This window comes from Nyctereutes procyonoides, unplaced genomic scaffold, assembly GCF_905146905.1.
Source record: "Nyctereutes procyonoides isolate TBG_1078 unplaced genomic scaffold, NYPRO_anot_genome, whole genome shotgun sequence".
Taxonomy (NCBI): domain Eukaryota; kingdom Metazoa; phylum Chordata; class Mammalia; order Carnivora; family Canidae; genus Nyctereutes; species Nyctereutes procyonoides.
The window spans coordinates 12994972-13011957 of NW_026575159.1; the positions used below are offsets into that span (position 1 = coordinate 12994972).

Genomic DNA, 16986 nt, shown 5'->3' on the forward strand with positions numbered 1-16986 from the left:
ATGTTTATAGAGAGTAAAACTGTATGTGCTAAGAGAAGATGTGTATTTGTTAATCTATAATGCCCCTCCCTAGGAACCGGCATCAGCCCTCTAGCTATGGGTGTAGGCAAAGGCCAAACTCTGCTTTCTTCTACCTCCCTCTGACATTCATCTTTCTCTTATACTTGAATGTGTGGCTGTGCTTTGCCTGCTTCTTGAGTTCTTTACTCAGCTAGGTTGACCAAGGCTCTTAGATACTTGTAGGCTTTTCCAATCTCACTCATCAAAGACTAGTCATCTTCATCACAACTACAGAACAGGCTCACTGCTGTCATGAGTCCCACCTATGTTTGTCTCTTTCTCAGGTATGAGATGTACCTTTTTTTAACGCAGATGCACAGAATTCTGAAATATCTTAATTCTGACTGTTACGGACTAACTGCTTCCATGGTTTGATACTGATCTTCAGAAAGGAAAAGCATCTGGGCAGAGTGGCTACCAGACAAGCCTCCCTAGAACTCAAATGCCCTTTTTGCTGTGTCAAAACCATCAGTGGAACCGGGTTCTGATCCATCTGCTGTTAGGGGTTCCATCTCCCCTAAACATCACCTTTCATTCTGCAGCTTCAAATGGTACACGCCACTGACATACCACAATGGTCTTCATATACCAGAAAAGTAGCATTAACCAAATGGTTCCAAGAACTTTTTTCATATAAATTTGTCAGAATAGAGTAGAAAGCACTGGCCATGGATTAGAACCATGTTTCAGGCTAGACTGGGCCACTAGACTGGGCCACTATTTGGTCTCAAAATCTTGGAGAAGCCCAGAGTTCTCAGTTCCCTTACCTATATATTAGGTGGTCAGATGTTCCCTAATGTTCGTTCTTTGTTGATCATACCATCAATCTATGGCTCACATACATCCTAATTATTACATTTTTTCAGAACTCAACACTTCAGTAATAAATGCTTACCTCTTCAAATATGGGTTTGCTATAGCTTTTCCTGAGATCTTTCCAAGTGCCCAGTCTGTACTAGAGCCCTGGAACTCACACAGCATGAAGTCATTCTGGCTTGTCTCTCTTGTTCTGACCCTTCTGACAATTCTTAAAGTGTGTGCTCATTATGTTTCCCATGTGTTATGCCCCTTCATATCATTGGTGACATTATATTGGATTGGCAGCTTCTTTTGGAGATTCACTTGCTCCCCAAGCCAAGAGATACAGAGAGCCAAGAATTAGATCATTCTATCCCCAAATTGCCACAGACCTTCTCAGAGGCAGCTGAGCCATGTAATTTGATCAAGGTTAAGTACCAATCCACCCTTCACCTTTTAACCCAAATCAAAATTCTTTTAGTTTTCTGTTTTAATCCCAGATGAATGCTTCCTGCTAGTAGTTACAAATGTCCACAAGCCGCCTCCAGTCAACTCTCATTTATCCGCCTGTGGCTTATCCAAAGCACCAGGCTTTCTCCTCCTCCTGCCTCTGGCACCAAGTTTCAGGCCAGTTCCTTTAACTCTGTGCCAAAGAAATACAAACTAAATCTAATATTAGCCTAATGAGAAAAGGCTATCCTGCTGCCAAAGATTCACATAATGCATCCCAAAGCCAAATGTAGGCAATTATTCACTGTTTTAGATGCTGGCATTGCTTCTCCCTTATATAAAACAGAGATCAAGATTTTCGGTGTTTCTCTCTGAGGAATATAGATGACATGTACTGTTTTTTAACCTCTTCTACTGCCTAGTTGGCCAGATTCTCAATAGAACAGATTACATTTTCTTTTCAAATAAATAGGTCATTTGTACATTTAACATCAAGGGAATGAAAAACCCTGGGTTTAGAGTCATTTGACTTATATTTGAATGCTGACTTCCTTTAGTTGTTAGCCAGAAACTAAGTTTTGGCAAGTCATTTGAATACTCTGTTTTCTTAGCTACAAAATGAGGATATACATTTTATTTAAAAAAAAAATACAGGGGCCCTGGGTGGCTCATTTAAGTGTCTGACTCTTGATTGCAGCTCAGGTCATGACCTCAGGGTCGTGACATGGGGCCCCACATCGAGAGTGGAGCCTGCTTAGATTCTCTCTCTCTGCCCCTTCCCCTGCACGTGCTCTACACACACACACACACACACACACACACACACACTCCTACACATAATACTAGGCAGTCATGCATATACAAGGAACACTCAAAAAGCCACCAAGACTACTGATTATCACTGACTCACAACCTTAGAGGCTCTAGTGAACTACCATTGTTGACAAAAAAATACATCCATCATCATCCTAAGGACTTATTATAGGAAATCCTTATTTTATAGTATTAAGAGCACAGAATGGGAGTTTCCTCGTGAGCACCTGGAAAATCAAGTCTAGAAGGCAAAAGTTTCTCATTTCCCAATGTTGTATTTAGGCTATTGGTGAGGATACATCCCAGAATTCCAGTGCGGAAGGGCCAGGATACTGACTGCTGATAGGCGGATTCATTCCACAGCCAAAGTTCCCATGGAAACAGAAACCCTAATCATTGGAGCATTTGGGAACACCACTTTCAAAACAGACTCCTATTTCAACATTTCTTATGACTGATGCAAATGTCCTCCAAGGCCCAAGGACAATAGAGAGGATGTTAGTACTTTTTCATCTTACTCCTATAACCCAGAGAACTTTGGTAGCTTTCTGTAGGTCAGAGCCGTGTTGTCTGACAGAACTTTCTAGGATGTTCTAAGTCTGTGCTATTCAGAATAGTAGTCCCTGGACACATGTGGCAACTGACCACTTGAAATCTGACTGGTAGGACCAAGGAAGTAAATCTACTATATTCAATTGCAATAAATTTAAATAACTACATATGCCCAGTGGCTACCATATTGGACAGCACAGGTAGAAAATAAATCCATGCTCCTCATCGCAGTATTCACATTCCATAAACTTGGCTCTAACCTACTGTTCTAATCTGTTTCCAAAACATGAATCTTGACTCCAAGGAAACTGCTGCTGAGCACCCCTGAGGATGTCTGCTGCCAAACCTTGGCTCGAAGTTCTTTGACTTCATTGCTTCCATTCTTACTGCTGCATATTTGAGTTTTACCTGCACTTCATAACACTGGTTCGGTTCTGTTCCGCTGGTGCCTACTCCCTGGATGCCCTGTCCCTAACTTCTTGTGAAAAATGGGTTAATAAACCTTGGGTGTGGGCCTATCATGAAGGACCTCAGTCTCTCATAGGACTATTTCCTTGGAAGGTGCTCTGTGGAACTACACCTGGTCTGTAGGACTAGGAGTTGGTCTTGGGCCTCGATGACTACAATGGTAAAAAGAATAAATCAATGGGAAAGAGGCCATACCCTCTCTGTGTTAAAAGGACCACCATGGCTCTCCTTTGTCACAATTGTACATACCCCTCTATGAGGAAGCAGACAAAAGCAGCCATGTACCTTTATAATTTCTGCACTTCCCTAGGAGATGAAAATGCCATACCTATCTCTTGTCCTGTATCCAACTGTAAAACTAAGTTAATAGTTAACATAGGTTTGGGGTATTTTTTGGCTTTCTGATTTTTGTTTTTTATCTTAAACTTATAACTATAGCTCTGGTATGCATGTGTACACTCTCCTGAGTCCCAAGTGTTCAGAAGCATTTAGAATTTACATCGGTAAATATCTTTGGCAGATCCACATTTCAGTTGGCTCCTTTTTTTTTTTCCCCCCAACTAGACTTGATGCTGCCCAGTAATAAAGCTTAATTAAGAGTGAGATTGGTTCTCCACTGGTTTCTCTTTGGTCTGTAAGAGCTATGGGAATCTCCTGGCACAGACCACCTCTTTCTGGAACTAGAGTTCTAGTCTTTGAGGATTAGAGTCAAAGGCTCTAAAATTACATTCTAAGGGAAGAAAAAGAAAAAAAGAATTTTTCCAAAAATGGAGATTAGAGAGAAAGATATATATATTTTTAGATTATGAAAGCAATACAAATTTCAGAGTCAAGATGGTGTGTTGAAAGTTCATGCTATAATCTCCCCTTCCTCAGGCTCTAGAAACTTAAAGGTACTAGAAAGTACATTTTTAAGTTGATATAAAGTCAAACTTGAAATCACAGATGTCAGAAAACCACAGCAGTCAAGATTCAGGAAGCTCACTATGCCTGCTGGGGATCTAGAACAGGTGATGTTCAAAACACAACATGGCTGGACTCAAAGTGGCAAGGCCACAGGCATGATGGGGATGGGGAACCAGAACCAGGTGCCCTATGTGAAGCCTGCAAACAGGAAAGTGCATATGGGATGCTGTGGGAGAACCTTGATTTGCATAATCAGTAGCAAAGGGAAAGTCAAATGGAACTGTAACATAACTCTTGGTCAGAGCTGTTACATCCCAGAAAGTTCAAAAAGAGGCAAACACAAAAGCACCTCACAAAATGGTCTCCACAACTGAAGGCACATGAAGGCAAAAAGTCTCCAAGAAAACGCACTCCCTTGGTGAATAACTTACTAGCAACAATGGGAAGCCCTGGGAGGAAATACAGCACCTTTTAAGGCCCAATATCGACTCAAACAGCAAAAGTCACAGTTGAGCTACTCAAGTTAACAGGGCAATCTGAAAAAGGATTTGAAGTCTATACACTTAAAAACAAACAAAAAGACAACCAAAAACCTCAGAAAAGAAGTGAACATTTTCCCCATAATCTCAACTCCAGATTTGAAACACTGTTCAAATTGTGGATTAACTTTTCCAGACTCAGTGATACTTCTATACAAAAGACCTTTTTACATAAATGAGAACATGCTATATACACTGTGCCCTTCTCCCCTCTCTCGCTTTAAAATATCATCACACTAATGTTCCCACTAAAATACTGCTAGATATTGAATGTTCTGCTAGTTGACCTCTAATGTGATAGAGGTGGAGCCTTTCATAGGTTATGAGGCTGGAGCCCTCATGAATGGAATCAGTGCTCTAAAGGAGACTCTAGAGAGCACCCTTGTCCCGTTACACCACGTAACACAGCGACATGATGGCCATTTAAGAACAGGAGACAGTCCCTCATCAGATACTGAATCTGGCAGCACTTTGATCTTGAACTTCCCAGACTCCAGAACTGTGAGAAATAAATCTCTATAGTTTAGGGGTGCCTGAGTGGCTCAGTCAGTTAAGTGTCTGCCTTTGGCTCAGGTCATGATCCTAGGGTCCTTGAATCAAGCCCCACATCCCATGGGCTCCCTGCTCAGTGGGGAGCCTGCTTCTTCCTCTTCCTCTAACTGCTCCCCCTGCTTACACATGCACTCTCTCTCAAATAAAGTAAAATCTTTCAAAAAATAAAAAAAAAAATTCTACTGTTTATAAGCCACCTAGCCTTTTTGTTATAAGAACTTGAACAGACTAAGATAAATACATAGGTCTCTTTTACCTTATAAAGGGAGGATTCTATTTCATTGCATGGACATAGTTCCTCTAGCCAGCAACCCAGGAGTGGACATTTGGGCTCTTCCCAACATTTTCATATTATAAACCATGCCAGAGTGACCACCATCCTCCAGTCATTTTTAGATATCTGAATGATTATTTCTTTTTTTTTTTTTAAGTTTTTTTTTTTTTTACTTATTTATTTTTATTTATTTATGATAGTCACAGAGAGAGAGAGAGAGAGAGAGAGAGAGAGAGAGAGAGGCAGAGACACAGGCAGAGGGAGAAGCAGGCTCCATGCACCGGGAGCCCGACGTGGGATTCGATCCCGGGTCTCCAGGATCGCGCCCTGGGCCAAAGGCAGGCGCCAAACCACTGTGCCACCCAGGGATCCCTGGATGATTATTTCTTAAGACAAGTTCCTAGAGAGGGAAATTCTTGAAAAAAAAATCACACATATTTAAAATTTCAATAACTACTATCATACTGTCCTCCAGAAAAAGTGTACCAATTTATACAACTAAGTAGCTTTAAATGCACACATTTCTAGCCAGAGGTTTTTGAGGATTTTGTTTTTAAGTTTAGAGTAGGTCAAGTTACCGGAGATTCGATTATTTGTCCAAGAAAGAAAGGAAACCCACAACTCTAATAACCCTCTCAAGGCAACAGAAACACTGAAATGTGTTTGTACATGACCCCAAACAAGTTCACATTGTGGCACAGAAGGTTCAGTGCAGGTAACACTGCAGGTCTGTAGCAATCACACTCATTTTTAATTCCGTCCTCTACCCCCACCCCCTGCAGCAACCACCGCTGTCATCGGGTCCTCCATGAAAAAAGGAATAAAAACTTTTTCCAAGCTTTACTAAAGCCTCTGGTCATTCATTCCTAAATATGATTTCAATATGAAAACACTCAATCTCCTTAACCCCTTTTCACTGTAGATAAGCTGGATAATTCAAATGAATCTGGTCTCTAATATGTGGTCCAGTCTACTCCTGAAGGCCCATTATGGACTACTACATTCTCAATGAAGTACGTCTTTAGCAAAGCAAACAAAGTGATCTAGAGAAGGCAAATGCTACCAACGTGAGATTCAGGAATTAATACAGTAGCACATATTCCAAATAACTCACAAGTTATCACATCATGTCAGATTTAAATAAAAATTTATATTACCGATGTGTTTTCAAATAAGAGATAATCTGGAAATGTTTAATGTTGAATTAAAATCAGACAAGTAATAGTTTTTCTTTACTCTAACTTTTAATATGTTAAGCATCCTTTTGAAAAGATCCTAGTCAAGGTATTTATCTTCCTAAAGATCCTTAATACTTTTATTCCCCCTTGTCTTTCAAGATGCCTGTGTAGCATCAGAGATTGAGGAGGTTTAAATATAACAGGATATAGCAGGGCTCACTTTATTTCCAACTCTGCTCAGAAACCAAACTTCAACCATCAACTGATTACCTATGAGATGCAATTTCTCTCCACTAAAATGCTCAGTGCAAAATATCTGCAATATCCTTGCAACTCATTTCCCATGCTTTATAACATACACAAGCATGTACTTCATGTCACTAGTTTTAATTATCCACACTAAAGAAGGGAAGCAACAATGTAATTATTCAAAATTGTGGGTAAAAAAAATCATATTTGATTTTGGAAGACATTTGGAGCAGGGAGGGAGTTGGTTATTGTAGGACAGCAAAGTCACCTGTCTACTTCAAGCTTTTCTTGGGTGATCGTAATCCTTGCTTTCCAAGGCACACACAGATTCACTCCTACAGACATTTGAAAGGAAAATCCTTTGCAGAGAATGCACAAGGGAGAAACCAAATACCATATGAAGACAAGTTCCTTCAATTTCCAAGGGGCCAGCTAATATGAATGTCTTCAACTGTGCCCCAAACATGAGCATCTTCACTGATTTCAGATAAAAATCCATCTATTGCCAGTTCCATTGTGAAGAACCCTAGAACAGGTTGTCCTTGCTAAAGAATCATCTCCCTCACCCAGTCCCTTCTTACTGGAGTGTTATGTGCCTACAACTAAGACTTAAAAGAACTAAGGATCCTAAAACAAAAGAAATGGTTAGATCATTCATTAATTAGAGTCCTGTTTATATCGTCTACTCACAGAATTGTTACAGGGACACAACAGGCCAGTACATTGAGAGTCTTTGAAACCGTACCTGGAATACATGCATATATTTAATAAAACATCACTAATTAAGTGTGCTTGTCAGCAAAAGTCCCTCATACACGTGGCACTGGCCCTTTTTACAAAATCCTGCCAATGAATGGTATTATTTTATCTGTTCACCTCAATGGTGGAGGTAGTTTTTATGATCTCTACAGAAGAGGAATCTGAGGCCTGGATAGTCACATGACATGCCTCATATCATAAAATGATAAATCTGAGCTTGGCAAACAAATCTTTCACCTTTGAGTCCAACGCATCCTTCTTGATAGGCTATTCTATACCACACTCAGCCTCATGACATGACATGGCCCCCAAACGTGTTTTAGTTTCACTCCAAAGCAGATGCAGTCAACATTTTTGTTTGTTATTGCTTAGAACCAAGCAGCAGTCAGGGTTCATTTAACTGAAGATACAACAGTGAGTAGTGAAAAAGTGCCATCAGTTCTCTGTGGCTGGACCACAAAATATCAAAATTTTAACTTCAGAATCTCCCTAATTTAGTACCTACCTTAGCCGTCTCAGCTTCTGTTGGCAGTCGCTTGGGGGTTCCTTTTTGGTCAAGCACCTTCTGAAAATTTTTGTTTTTAATGGACTGAGATTCAACACCTTCCCCTTCAATTTGCAGTTTAATGCCTTCAGCCCGGGCAGAGTGATCAATACCCCGCGGATTCAAGCCACAGTGGAGAGCTAGGAGAGAGGAAAAAATTCAACTCCATACAAGTCCCACAAAGAAGGTGTCCATGACAGAGTATTTCATCCGGCCTACATGGGAAGAAACAAGGCAGCAGCAAATTTAGAGGTGGTGGAATAACATGGGAACTAATCTGGGGAGCAGGGAACATGGCATGGAGGGAACCCTGAGCTCTCAAGTCAGAACAACTCAAGTACAAACCCAGATACCATCATTTCCAAGTTGTTTGACCTTGAGCAAGTTACTAATTCCCACAGGACAGATGAGAATAGCAAATCAGGCAAGGTTGTTACAGCCTCCCACACAAGCACAAATAGTTCAACCCCTGCAACTTAGCTTCTTGTCTCTGCCTCCATCTGGAAGAGCACTCCTTCCCTCCCCCTCTGAATCGCTGCAAGCATTTGCTCAAGTGCACCCTCTTGCATTCACTGTACAACTATTTGCTGAGCACTTACTATGTGCCGTCCCTGGGTTAGATCCCAGAAACATGTTTTTATGTATGACAGATGTGTTCCCTTCAAAGATCTCATGGTCCAATAGAAGAGGCCGATAAAAGACAAAAGAACAAGTGATTTTGAAACCATTATTATTGTTACATTTAAAGAGAAGGAAAGACCCAAGTGGAGGGCTCCTAGGAGTCTAGCCTAGTGGCTTCAACTTTTCCTGTCTTACTTCTCCACGTTCTCAGACATGGATACCTCCCCAAATAAAATCTACAGCCCATTTCTGAACATATTTATTCATTCAACAAATACTTACTGAGCCCCTCCAATGTACCCAGTATCATCAACAAAATAGCAGTGAATGTTATGGGACCCATATATTTCCCCTTAGATGACGTCCATGAACCACCAGGGGTGTGTAGACTGGGTGTGTATCTTCATGCACACACAACATATGTGTGTTTGTGCATTGAGGTTTCTGGTAGTAAATTACTTCACCTCCCTGGGACCTCACCCCTTCAAGATTAAACTCATTACCCCCTTCCCTTTAGCCTCAGAGGACTCAAGGCCAGAACCTTCCCTCCTCCCACCCCACTTGGGTCTCTACCTCACTGATAACCTTTTACTCAGTATCTTCACTATCTCCCCTTTCTCGGCATTCTTCCCTTTTAGCAACTGCTGCAGGTCTATAATTCTTCTCTCAACTCATCACCCCCATTCAGGTCAGGATTTCCTCCTCCTACCTGGCTTCTGAGAGAGTCTGTGACACCTGAGAGACGAGGGCAGGCTTCCCAGAAGTGAGGCAGGGGTTGCCTCCCTGCTCGCCATGCTCTCCTTAACAGGAACCATCCACTCCCACACTCCAACAATCAATCTGCTGGTGACATCCAAATTTTAACTGCAGCCCGGATAGACCCGTTAGGAGCTTCAGACGTAGGCGAAACCTGGAACTCAATATCCCAATTCCAGTGTATCGCCGATATATCAAATTTAACGTGTTCAAAATCAATTCTTGGTTTTTCTATCACTCTCCCCAAAAATGCCTTTTCCAGTCCTCTCCAGTAACACAGGCACTGAAGAGTCATCCTTGGCAAGGCTCTCCCCACGATTCACTACGTCCCTTCCATCTATCGCCAGGTCCAGCAAGCTCTACACCCACAGTGCTGCTCCAATCCATCCTCATGGCTCCATCTGCACTGCCATCACCCTGGTCTGAGCCACCCACGTCTCTCATCCGCACTGCTGACTGGCCCAACTGCTCTTCCTCACTGTAGCTCCCAAACTCCATTAAAAAAAAAAAAAAAAAAAAAAAAAGTACAGGTCAGATCATGAGATGCTTCAGCTTAGAACTTTCTAATGGCTTCATTTTATACTTACATCGTTCAAAAAGCTTTAGCATGGCCAACAAGGCCCTGCATTATCTGTCCCCTTTCTACCTATCCAATTTCATCACCCACGTTATCCCTCATTCACTCTGACCACACACTTCCTCTTCACACTTCCTACTACTTGAACGCATTGAGTTCTTTCACACTTTCTGGATTTTGTGTCATGTTTCTTTGCCTAAAATGTTCTCCCCATTCCTCACCTAACTCCTACTGCTTTGTCAGGTTTTGGCTTAAAGAACACTCCTTCAGATATGCCTTCCCTTAATCCCCTTCCTCATCCCCATGCCCCCACCATGTTAGATCATGGTGCCTGAAACCATAAGTATTCAGATACTGAATAATCTTTAATTATACAAAGCTGGAAAAAAATTATACAAAGCTGGGCATGTGGCCTTATTTATATCCTTTAATATGAAAATTATCTGTGAATTTCTCTTCTAGCTCTAAGCTTCCTAGAGCCAAGAACCAGCCTATTTCATGGTGCACAGTAGACATTCATCATGTATTAGTTCATATGTCCTTCCTTAGGCTTTGTTCTGGATTTCAAATGATCTTCATAAAAACTTGGTGAGACTGAATTACATTCACTTCACAGATAAAGGAGAGGAGACCCAAGGTGTACAGTCACTAAAAGTGATGCAAGTCTCTACTGAAGGTCAAAAAAAAAAAAAAAAAAAAAATCAAGCATCATGTAGGATGCAGATGACTTTGAGTTTCAGATGAGCAAAACCAAACTAGATTAAATAGTAAGGAAAATTATTAGCTTTCAGAACAAGAAGTCCAGTAACAATAAAAGTTCAGAGTGTGGATTTGCCAGCTCAACACGGTCAATGAGGATTCTGATTTTATTTTTTCTTCATCTCTCCATTCTGCTATTCAGAACATCACCTATGTCCTAAGCCTGGGTCCTCTCGTGGCACCTATAGTTACAAGCTTTTAGTTCTCATCTAGCAATAGTGACATTGTTCTCTTTCCCCTAATCCTCCTCCAAGCTTTTATTTTTTCCTCATCAGTCCAAAGTGAATCACACACTCATTAATAAACTAAAATGCTGGCAGTGGAGATTGGGTTATCCTTAGACCCGGCGACCCTTCACTAAAGTCAATTCCTCAAACCACATTGCTGTTATTCGAGAAGGCGGGGGAAGAATAGATGCTGGAGAACCAATCACAATGCCCAATTCAAAGTGGGAGAAAGAGAATTTAGTAGCCAAATCTGTAAGAGGTTAATTACTGTTAATACAAATCAGCTTCTCCATCTCCAAAGAATGGCCTATTTGCAATGAATATTCAGTATGTTAAAAATCATGATTTAAAAAAAGGTCTGTTTGTGAAGGGAGATGAAAGATTAACATGGGATAGATTTGGACATTAGATGATCAATGTACAGCTTTGATCTTTTTCTCCAGTATGATCCCTGGCTGCTTCTTGCCTTGCAATTCACAGCCTACAAATGCCACTGATTTGCTGGTAGCTGCCAGTACCTTCTGTTCTCCTTCCCCACCAAATCAGACTCTCACACTTCCTTCACCTTTGCTCATGCTGGACCCTCCTCCTAGAAAGAGGTTCTACACCACCCCAGTCTTACTTGCTGTTTTGGAAGGATAGCGCCCCCCCCCCCCCCAGGAGTTTCTGGATACCAGAGCCAGAACCATTTGGCTATGCTTCTTCCATGCACGTATTACCCTGGTGCTTCATCTCCCTCGTTGTACTGAGGAGGTCTAGCTCATTGATCTGTACACCTCTCCTTCCACAACTACAAGTCCCTCAAGGCAGGCCCCACTGTGGTCACCTCCATGACCCCTACTCTCCAGTCTAGAACCTGGAAGGTCAATAGGCATTTAAGAAACATTTGTTCAGCTGCTGAGTGAACCAGCTATCTCTTCTCTTTATACAACCATGCCTTAAATCAAAGGGAAGCTTCTCTCTGCTAGTAAATATCTAGTGTTTAAAATGTAAGGTAACTATAACATAAGGCAGAGTACAATGTTTTTGACTTTCTACACACATAGCCATCTTCCTCACACAAATATTTTAATCCTCCATAGCTGTTCCCTCCTCGCCTGCAAACCCAGTAGTTGATTTAGGTTTTCGTGCTTGGGTTTATTTATTTAAAACCGTTTCTGACAGGCTTTGCTTTGTTTTCCCTGAAATTTCATGTCCCTAATATTTACAAATCAAGCAACATTCCAATGGCCTCTTTACAAGCTGTGACCTCCATTTCTTTGTTCATCATGTAAAAGGTGCCCTGTTTGAGTTCTCTTTTCTGTCCTCATTGCTGCCCTTTCTTGTTTTCACTCAAGTTATTTACTCAATTTAATGGGCTCAGCAGCGCACAGGTCAGCTAAGAGACCCTCTTCGTGCATCCCTGGTCTTCCTGACCCCACTGTGCTTTCTTGATTTCTAGTTACTGAATGGGCCCTGCAAGCTGTGGGTGTGTGGTCTTTCCTTCAAGGACTTCCTTCATCATTTTCATGTTAGAATTGCTAATACTAAGTCTTCAAAAAAAAAAAAAAAATCAAGAATTAAAAACCAAAATAGATTTCATAAAATTCCTTTTAAAAAGTTAATAGGGACTTTTTTTTTTTGACTGCAAATGCAGAGGCTTTCAGATTGTTCTGAGATGCCAGAGCAAAGCTACCATCTCTTTTTCACATGTATGAACCCATTCCCTTGTGCTCTGCTACTGGGAATGTAAAATGGCACAGCTGCTGTCACACTGTATGGCGATTCCTTAAAAAAATTAAACATAGAATTATCATCTGACTGAGAGACTCAACCAAAGAATTGAAAGTAGGGACTTGAACAGGTATGTGTACATCCATGTTCACAGAATCATTATTCACAATAGGCAGCAGGTGGAAACAACCCCAATGTCCACTGATGAATGGATAAATGAAATGTGGTACATAAAACAGAACATTCAGTCCTAAGAAGAAATGAAATTCTGATAGAGGCTATAACAGGGATGAACCTTGGAGACATTATGCTAATAGTGAAAGAAGCTGGTCACAAGAGGACAAATATTGCATGATTCCACTTTTACAAGGTAAATTCACAGAGACCAAGTACAACACTGGCTACCAGGGGCTGGGGAGTTACTGCTTAGTACAGTTTCTGTTTGGGGTAGAAAAAGTCCTGGAGATGGGTGGTGACAATAGTTGTACAATAATGTGAATATACCTAATGCTACTAAATCATATGCTTCAAGAATGTTAAAATGATAAGTTTTATGTTCTGTGTAACCTATAATAAACAAAATTCAAAAACAAAAACAACCCACTCCTCCTCGTTTCATTCCCTGTACCACCTCCATAGGTGGAAAGAGAAATTCCAAGGACATTCTATTCAAAAGTTTTGAGTCTTTTCCCCCCAATAAGCTCACTGATTTTTCAACTAGAACATGTTTTCTTAAAAAAATATGAAGAGCTCAATCATATTACTTTAGCATTTTCCTGGAAAGGGCATATTTTCAAAAAAAGGGGCCCCAGTGTGACTGGCAGAAGAGGTGCTTCATTGCTGGAAGTGAGCCTGGATCCTCCTGGACCTGACCTTGGAGAGATCCCATTCCCATGTGACTGAGCTCACAGTAATAGACTATGAGGAAGTGCCAGGCATTTTGTCTCAAGATGAGAACCAAGGGATATGCTGGCGGTGCATTCCATTTGCAAGAACAAGTGCATCCCACTTGTCAAGAAGTCATCCAGCTTCTAGCTCTAATCCTCACCCACACCACACTCTCCCTGCAATGAAACAAGAGACTGAGCCTCATTCAGGCTGAAAGCTCCTTTATTTGGAGCTTTGCTGTCAACAGAGATGCTCTGCAAACACACCTGAGGTCTATTAGGTTGCTCCATATCCTGCACCAAGAGTTTCTACTATCACACAGAAACTGCTTACAGCTGAGAGGTTTTTTGTGCTTCTCTAATTTGACAGAATTATACGCTTTCCTTATTTTCATGGATGACCCTTCAGGAAATATGAAATCACCTATTCTTTCCATCATGAAGCATTAACTGATTTTGCACCCGTCAGATTCTCTCTATGCAATGTGGACAATTCACCTTTTTTTCCTATTTATCTTCTCTCTCTCCCTCTCCCCTTCAACTCTTCTTCCACCCACCCAATGTCTGTATACACCATGCACTGCAAAAATTAACATGTCTGCCTAGTCTGTGACTGGGAATCCCTTGAAGCAAGGGACTTCTCATTAAAGCTTTACAAACCGAGTGCCTAGCCAAGTGACTACACTACTCTAAGTGCTCAATCATTGTTTATAGAATAAGCAGAAATATGGTGGAAAGATACCAATTCAATCCTACTCACTGCCATTCCCTTAAGAGAACTTACAGCCTTTACTTTTCAGAAAAGCAAATAAAAGTTGCTAATTGTAGAATTCAAAAATGTTTTAAGTCACAGAACCCGAGTTGTTCTGAAATGGATTTACTTTACTGCCTTCTGCAAAAACCATCTTACTCATCTGTGTGCCTGTAGAAACTAAACAGCTGTACATATTTGGCACCCAATAAATGCTGCTAAATACATGACCTTAGAATGTACTTCAATCTCCATTATTATCTATTGAAATGGAGATCGATTGTTTATAATTTTATGTATATATCTTGCTTCTAGCTAAGGCTCCTGGAAAACACAATCCTTATTTCATCTGTCATACAATATACATAGCAGACATTCTCTAATCATCTAATTAATGGAAGTATCTTATCATACTCTAAAGTTAAATTCAGCAGAGCATTACCCTCTAGAAGTAATCTGGGCATCACAAGAGACCTTTCTCTTTAACAGACCCTTCCCAAGGTTTTCCTCCTTGCCACTTCCTACAATATGCCCACAGTCATTCAATTTCCCAGCCTCCCTTGCAGCTACATCTGGCTGTGAACATATTCCTGCCAATGGGACCTACGCAGAAGGTTGATGTGTAAAGATGCAGTTCCGTAACTGTTGGAATAGAATTTTTTTTTTTTTTTTGAGAGAGAGGAACAGAGAAAGAGGGAGAGAAAACAAGTCGGGGGAGGGAGAAAGGGACAAGAAGAAGCAGACTCCCCACTAAGCAAGGAACCTGATGTGGGGCTCGATCTCAGGACCCTTAGGTCAACCTAAGCTGAAGGCAGATGCTTAACAAACTGAGCCACACAGATGCCCCCAAGAGAATGGATTTTGATATTACCCTTTTCACCACCTTGCTGCCTTGAATACAGTGGTGATATCCAGAGCTGCTATAGAACATAAGGCTATAAACATGAAAGCCAAGAGGCTAATAATGGTCACATTGGCTCTATCATCACTGAGCTACTCAAACTGGATTCTTATCTACCTACCTCTGGACTTGATGCTACATGAGAAAAGTAATCCTTTACTTATGATGCTGTTGATTCAGGTCTTCTGTGACTTAAGACGAACCATTCTAAACTGACACGATTCCACTTTAGCAATATATAATTACTTAGCTCTTCCTTAAGGATAAAAAAGAAAACCAAAATCCTAGCAAAATATTCCGCTCTGGGTTTTATCATTCTCATTATGACTTGGAAAGCTGAATAAGTATAGTAATACCCTAGCAAGAAAGCTGTATGTTACAAATACATGTTACCAAGAGAAAAGTTATCATAGATAGAATCAACCTAGATGATATGGTAAAGACCTGATGGCAAAACTCTTACTCATGGAGAAGATTCTGGTGCCCAGAAAAGTGCCTAGATCATGCATAAAAACTTATGCATGAACAAATAAGAATGTGTCCATGGGTGCCTTATCACAAATTTTTTAACATGAAAATATATCAAGTGTACCAGAAACATAGGTCTCAGAAACACAAGCTTGGATTAATCTAATTGGCAGGACACAACATTTCTTTGGGCAAAGAAACCTGTCTAGCAGACATCTACTAAGGCAGGGTCAGCCAACTATGGCTTATGGGGAAAATCCAGCCCATTGTCAGTTTATGTATGGCATAGTTTTATATTTTTAAATGGTTGGAAGGGAAAAAACTAAAGAGGATATTTTGTTATCTATGAAAATTCTATGAAATCCACGTATCAATGTTCATCAGTCTTATTGGAGCACAGCCATGATTACATACAGGTTTTCTACAGCCACAATTTTGCTACAATGGGAGAAGTGAGCAGTTGTGATATACTGTAAACTGCAAAAACTAAATACTTAGCAGCTGATTCTTTACAAAAAAATTTGCTGAGACCCGTTCTAGGGTAGAGTATATCCATGTCCTGGAAGACTTTAGGATCTGAGAACTCTAGACCCCCACCCTGCCCCCACCATAACAAACAGGAAAAATGTAGGAGTCTTTGAGGGACTCACCTTCTACTTATCTATACTCCCCTACTCCCAAGCAATTTAAATAAACTCAATTATATTTGATTTTATCACTGGGTCAGGCTAGGAGACTGAATATGACTTCCAGACATCTCCTTGGTCAGCTAAATGTGATATTTCATGTAGATGTGTGTGTGTGTGTGTGTGTGTGTGTGTGTGTAAAATTATATAATACTGAAGCTTAATACTTCTAAATACAGGTTGGAGTCCTTTCCTACAATCAAAGAGAATGGGGTAAAATACAAATTAGAGGCATTAAAAGAGGACATGTCCATTCTCAAACAAGTCTATAACTGACCACTAATATACAGCTCCTCACCTGTTACTAAGAGTGGGCCAGAGAGACAGGCACTCTACTGATGAGAAGAAAGGGGAGCAGATACCATGAGACATGAAGGGATGAACCCGCCAAATACTCTTATTGTCCTCAGAAATCTTCCCAATGGGAGCTTTGGTAGCTACTGTGTGGCCACTGAAGCTGGGACTGGATGACTATCTATCCCAGCCAGATATTCAGAC

At 40.8% G+C, this 16986-nt stretch overlaps 1 protein-coding gene across 6 annotated transcripts in view; it reads right to left on the bottom strand.

Moving 5' to 3' along the window:
• Positions 1-16986, bottom strand: part of SAMD12 (sterile alpha motif domain containing 12) — a 378425-nt gene that overhangs the window by 330593 nt on the left and 30846 nt on the right. For all 6 annotated transcript variants that reach the window (XM_055314074.1, XM_055314073.1, XM_055314072.1 and 3 more), the window contains exon 2: positions 8104-8282. In XM_055314074.1, the coding sequence (XP_055170049.1) occupies positions 8104-8282 (179 nt within the window). The remainder of the gene's footprint in view (positions 1-8103; positions 8283-16986) is intronic.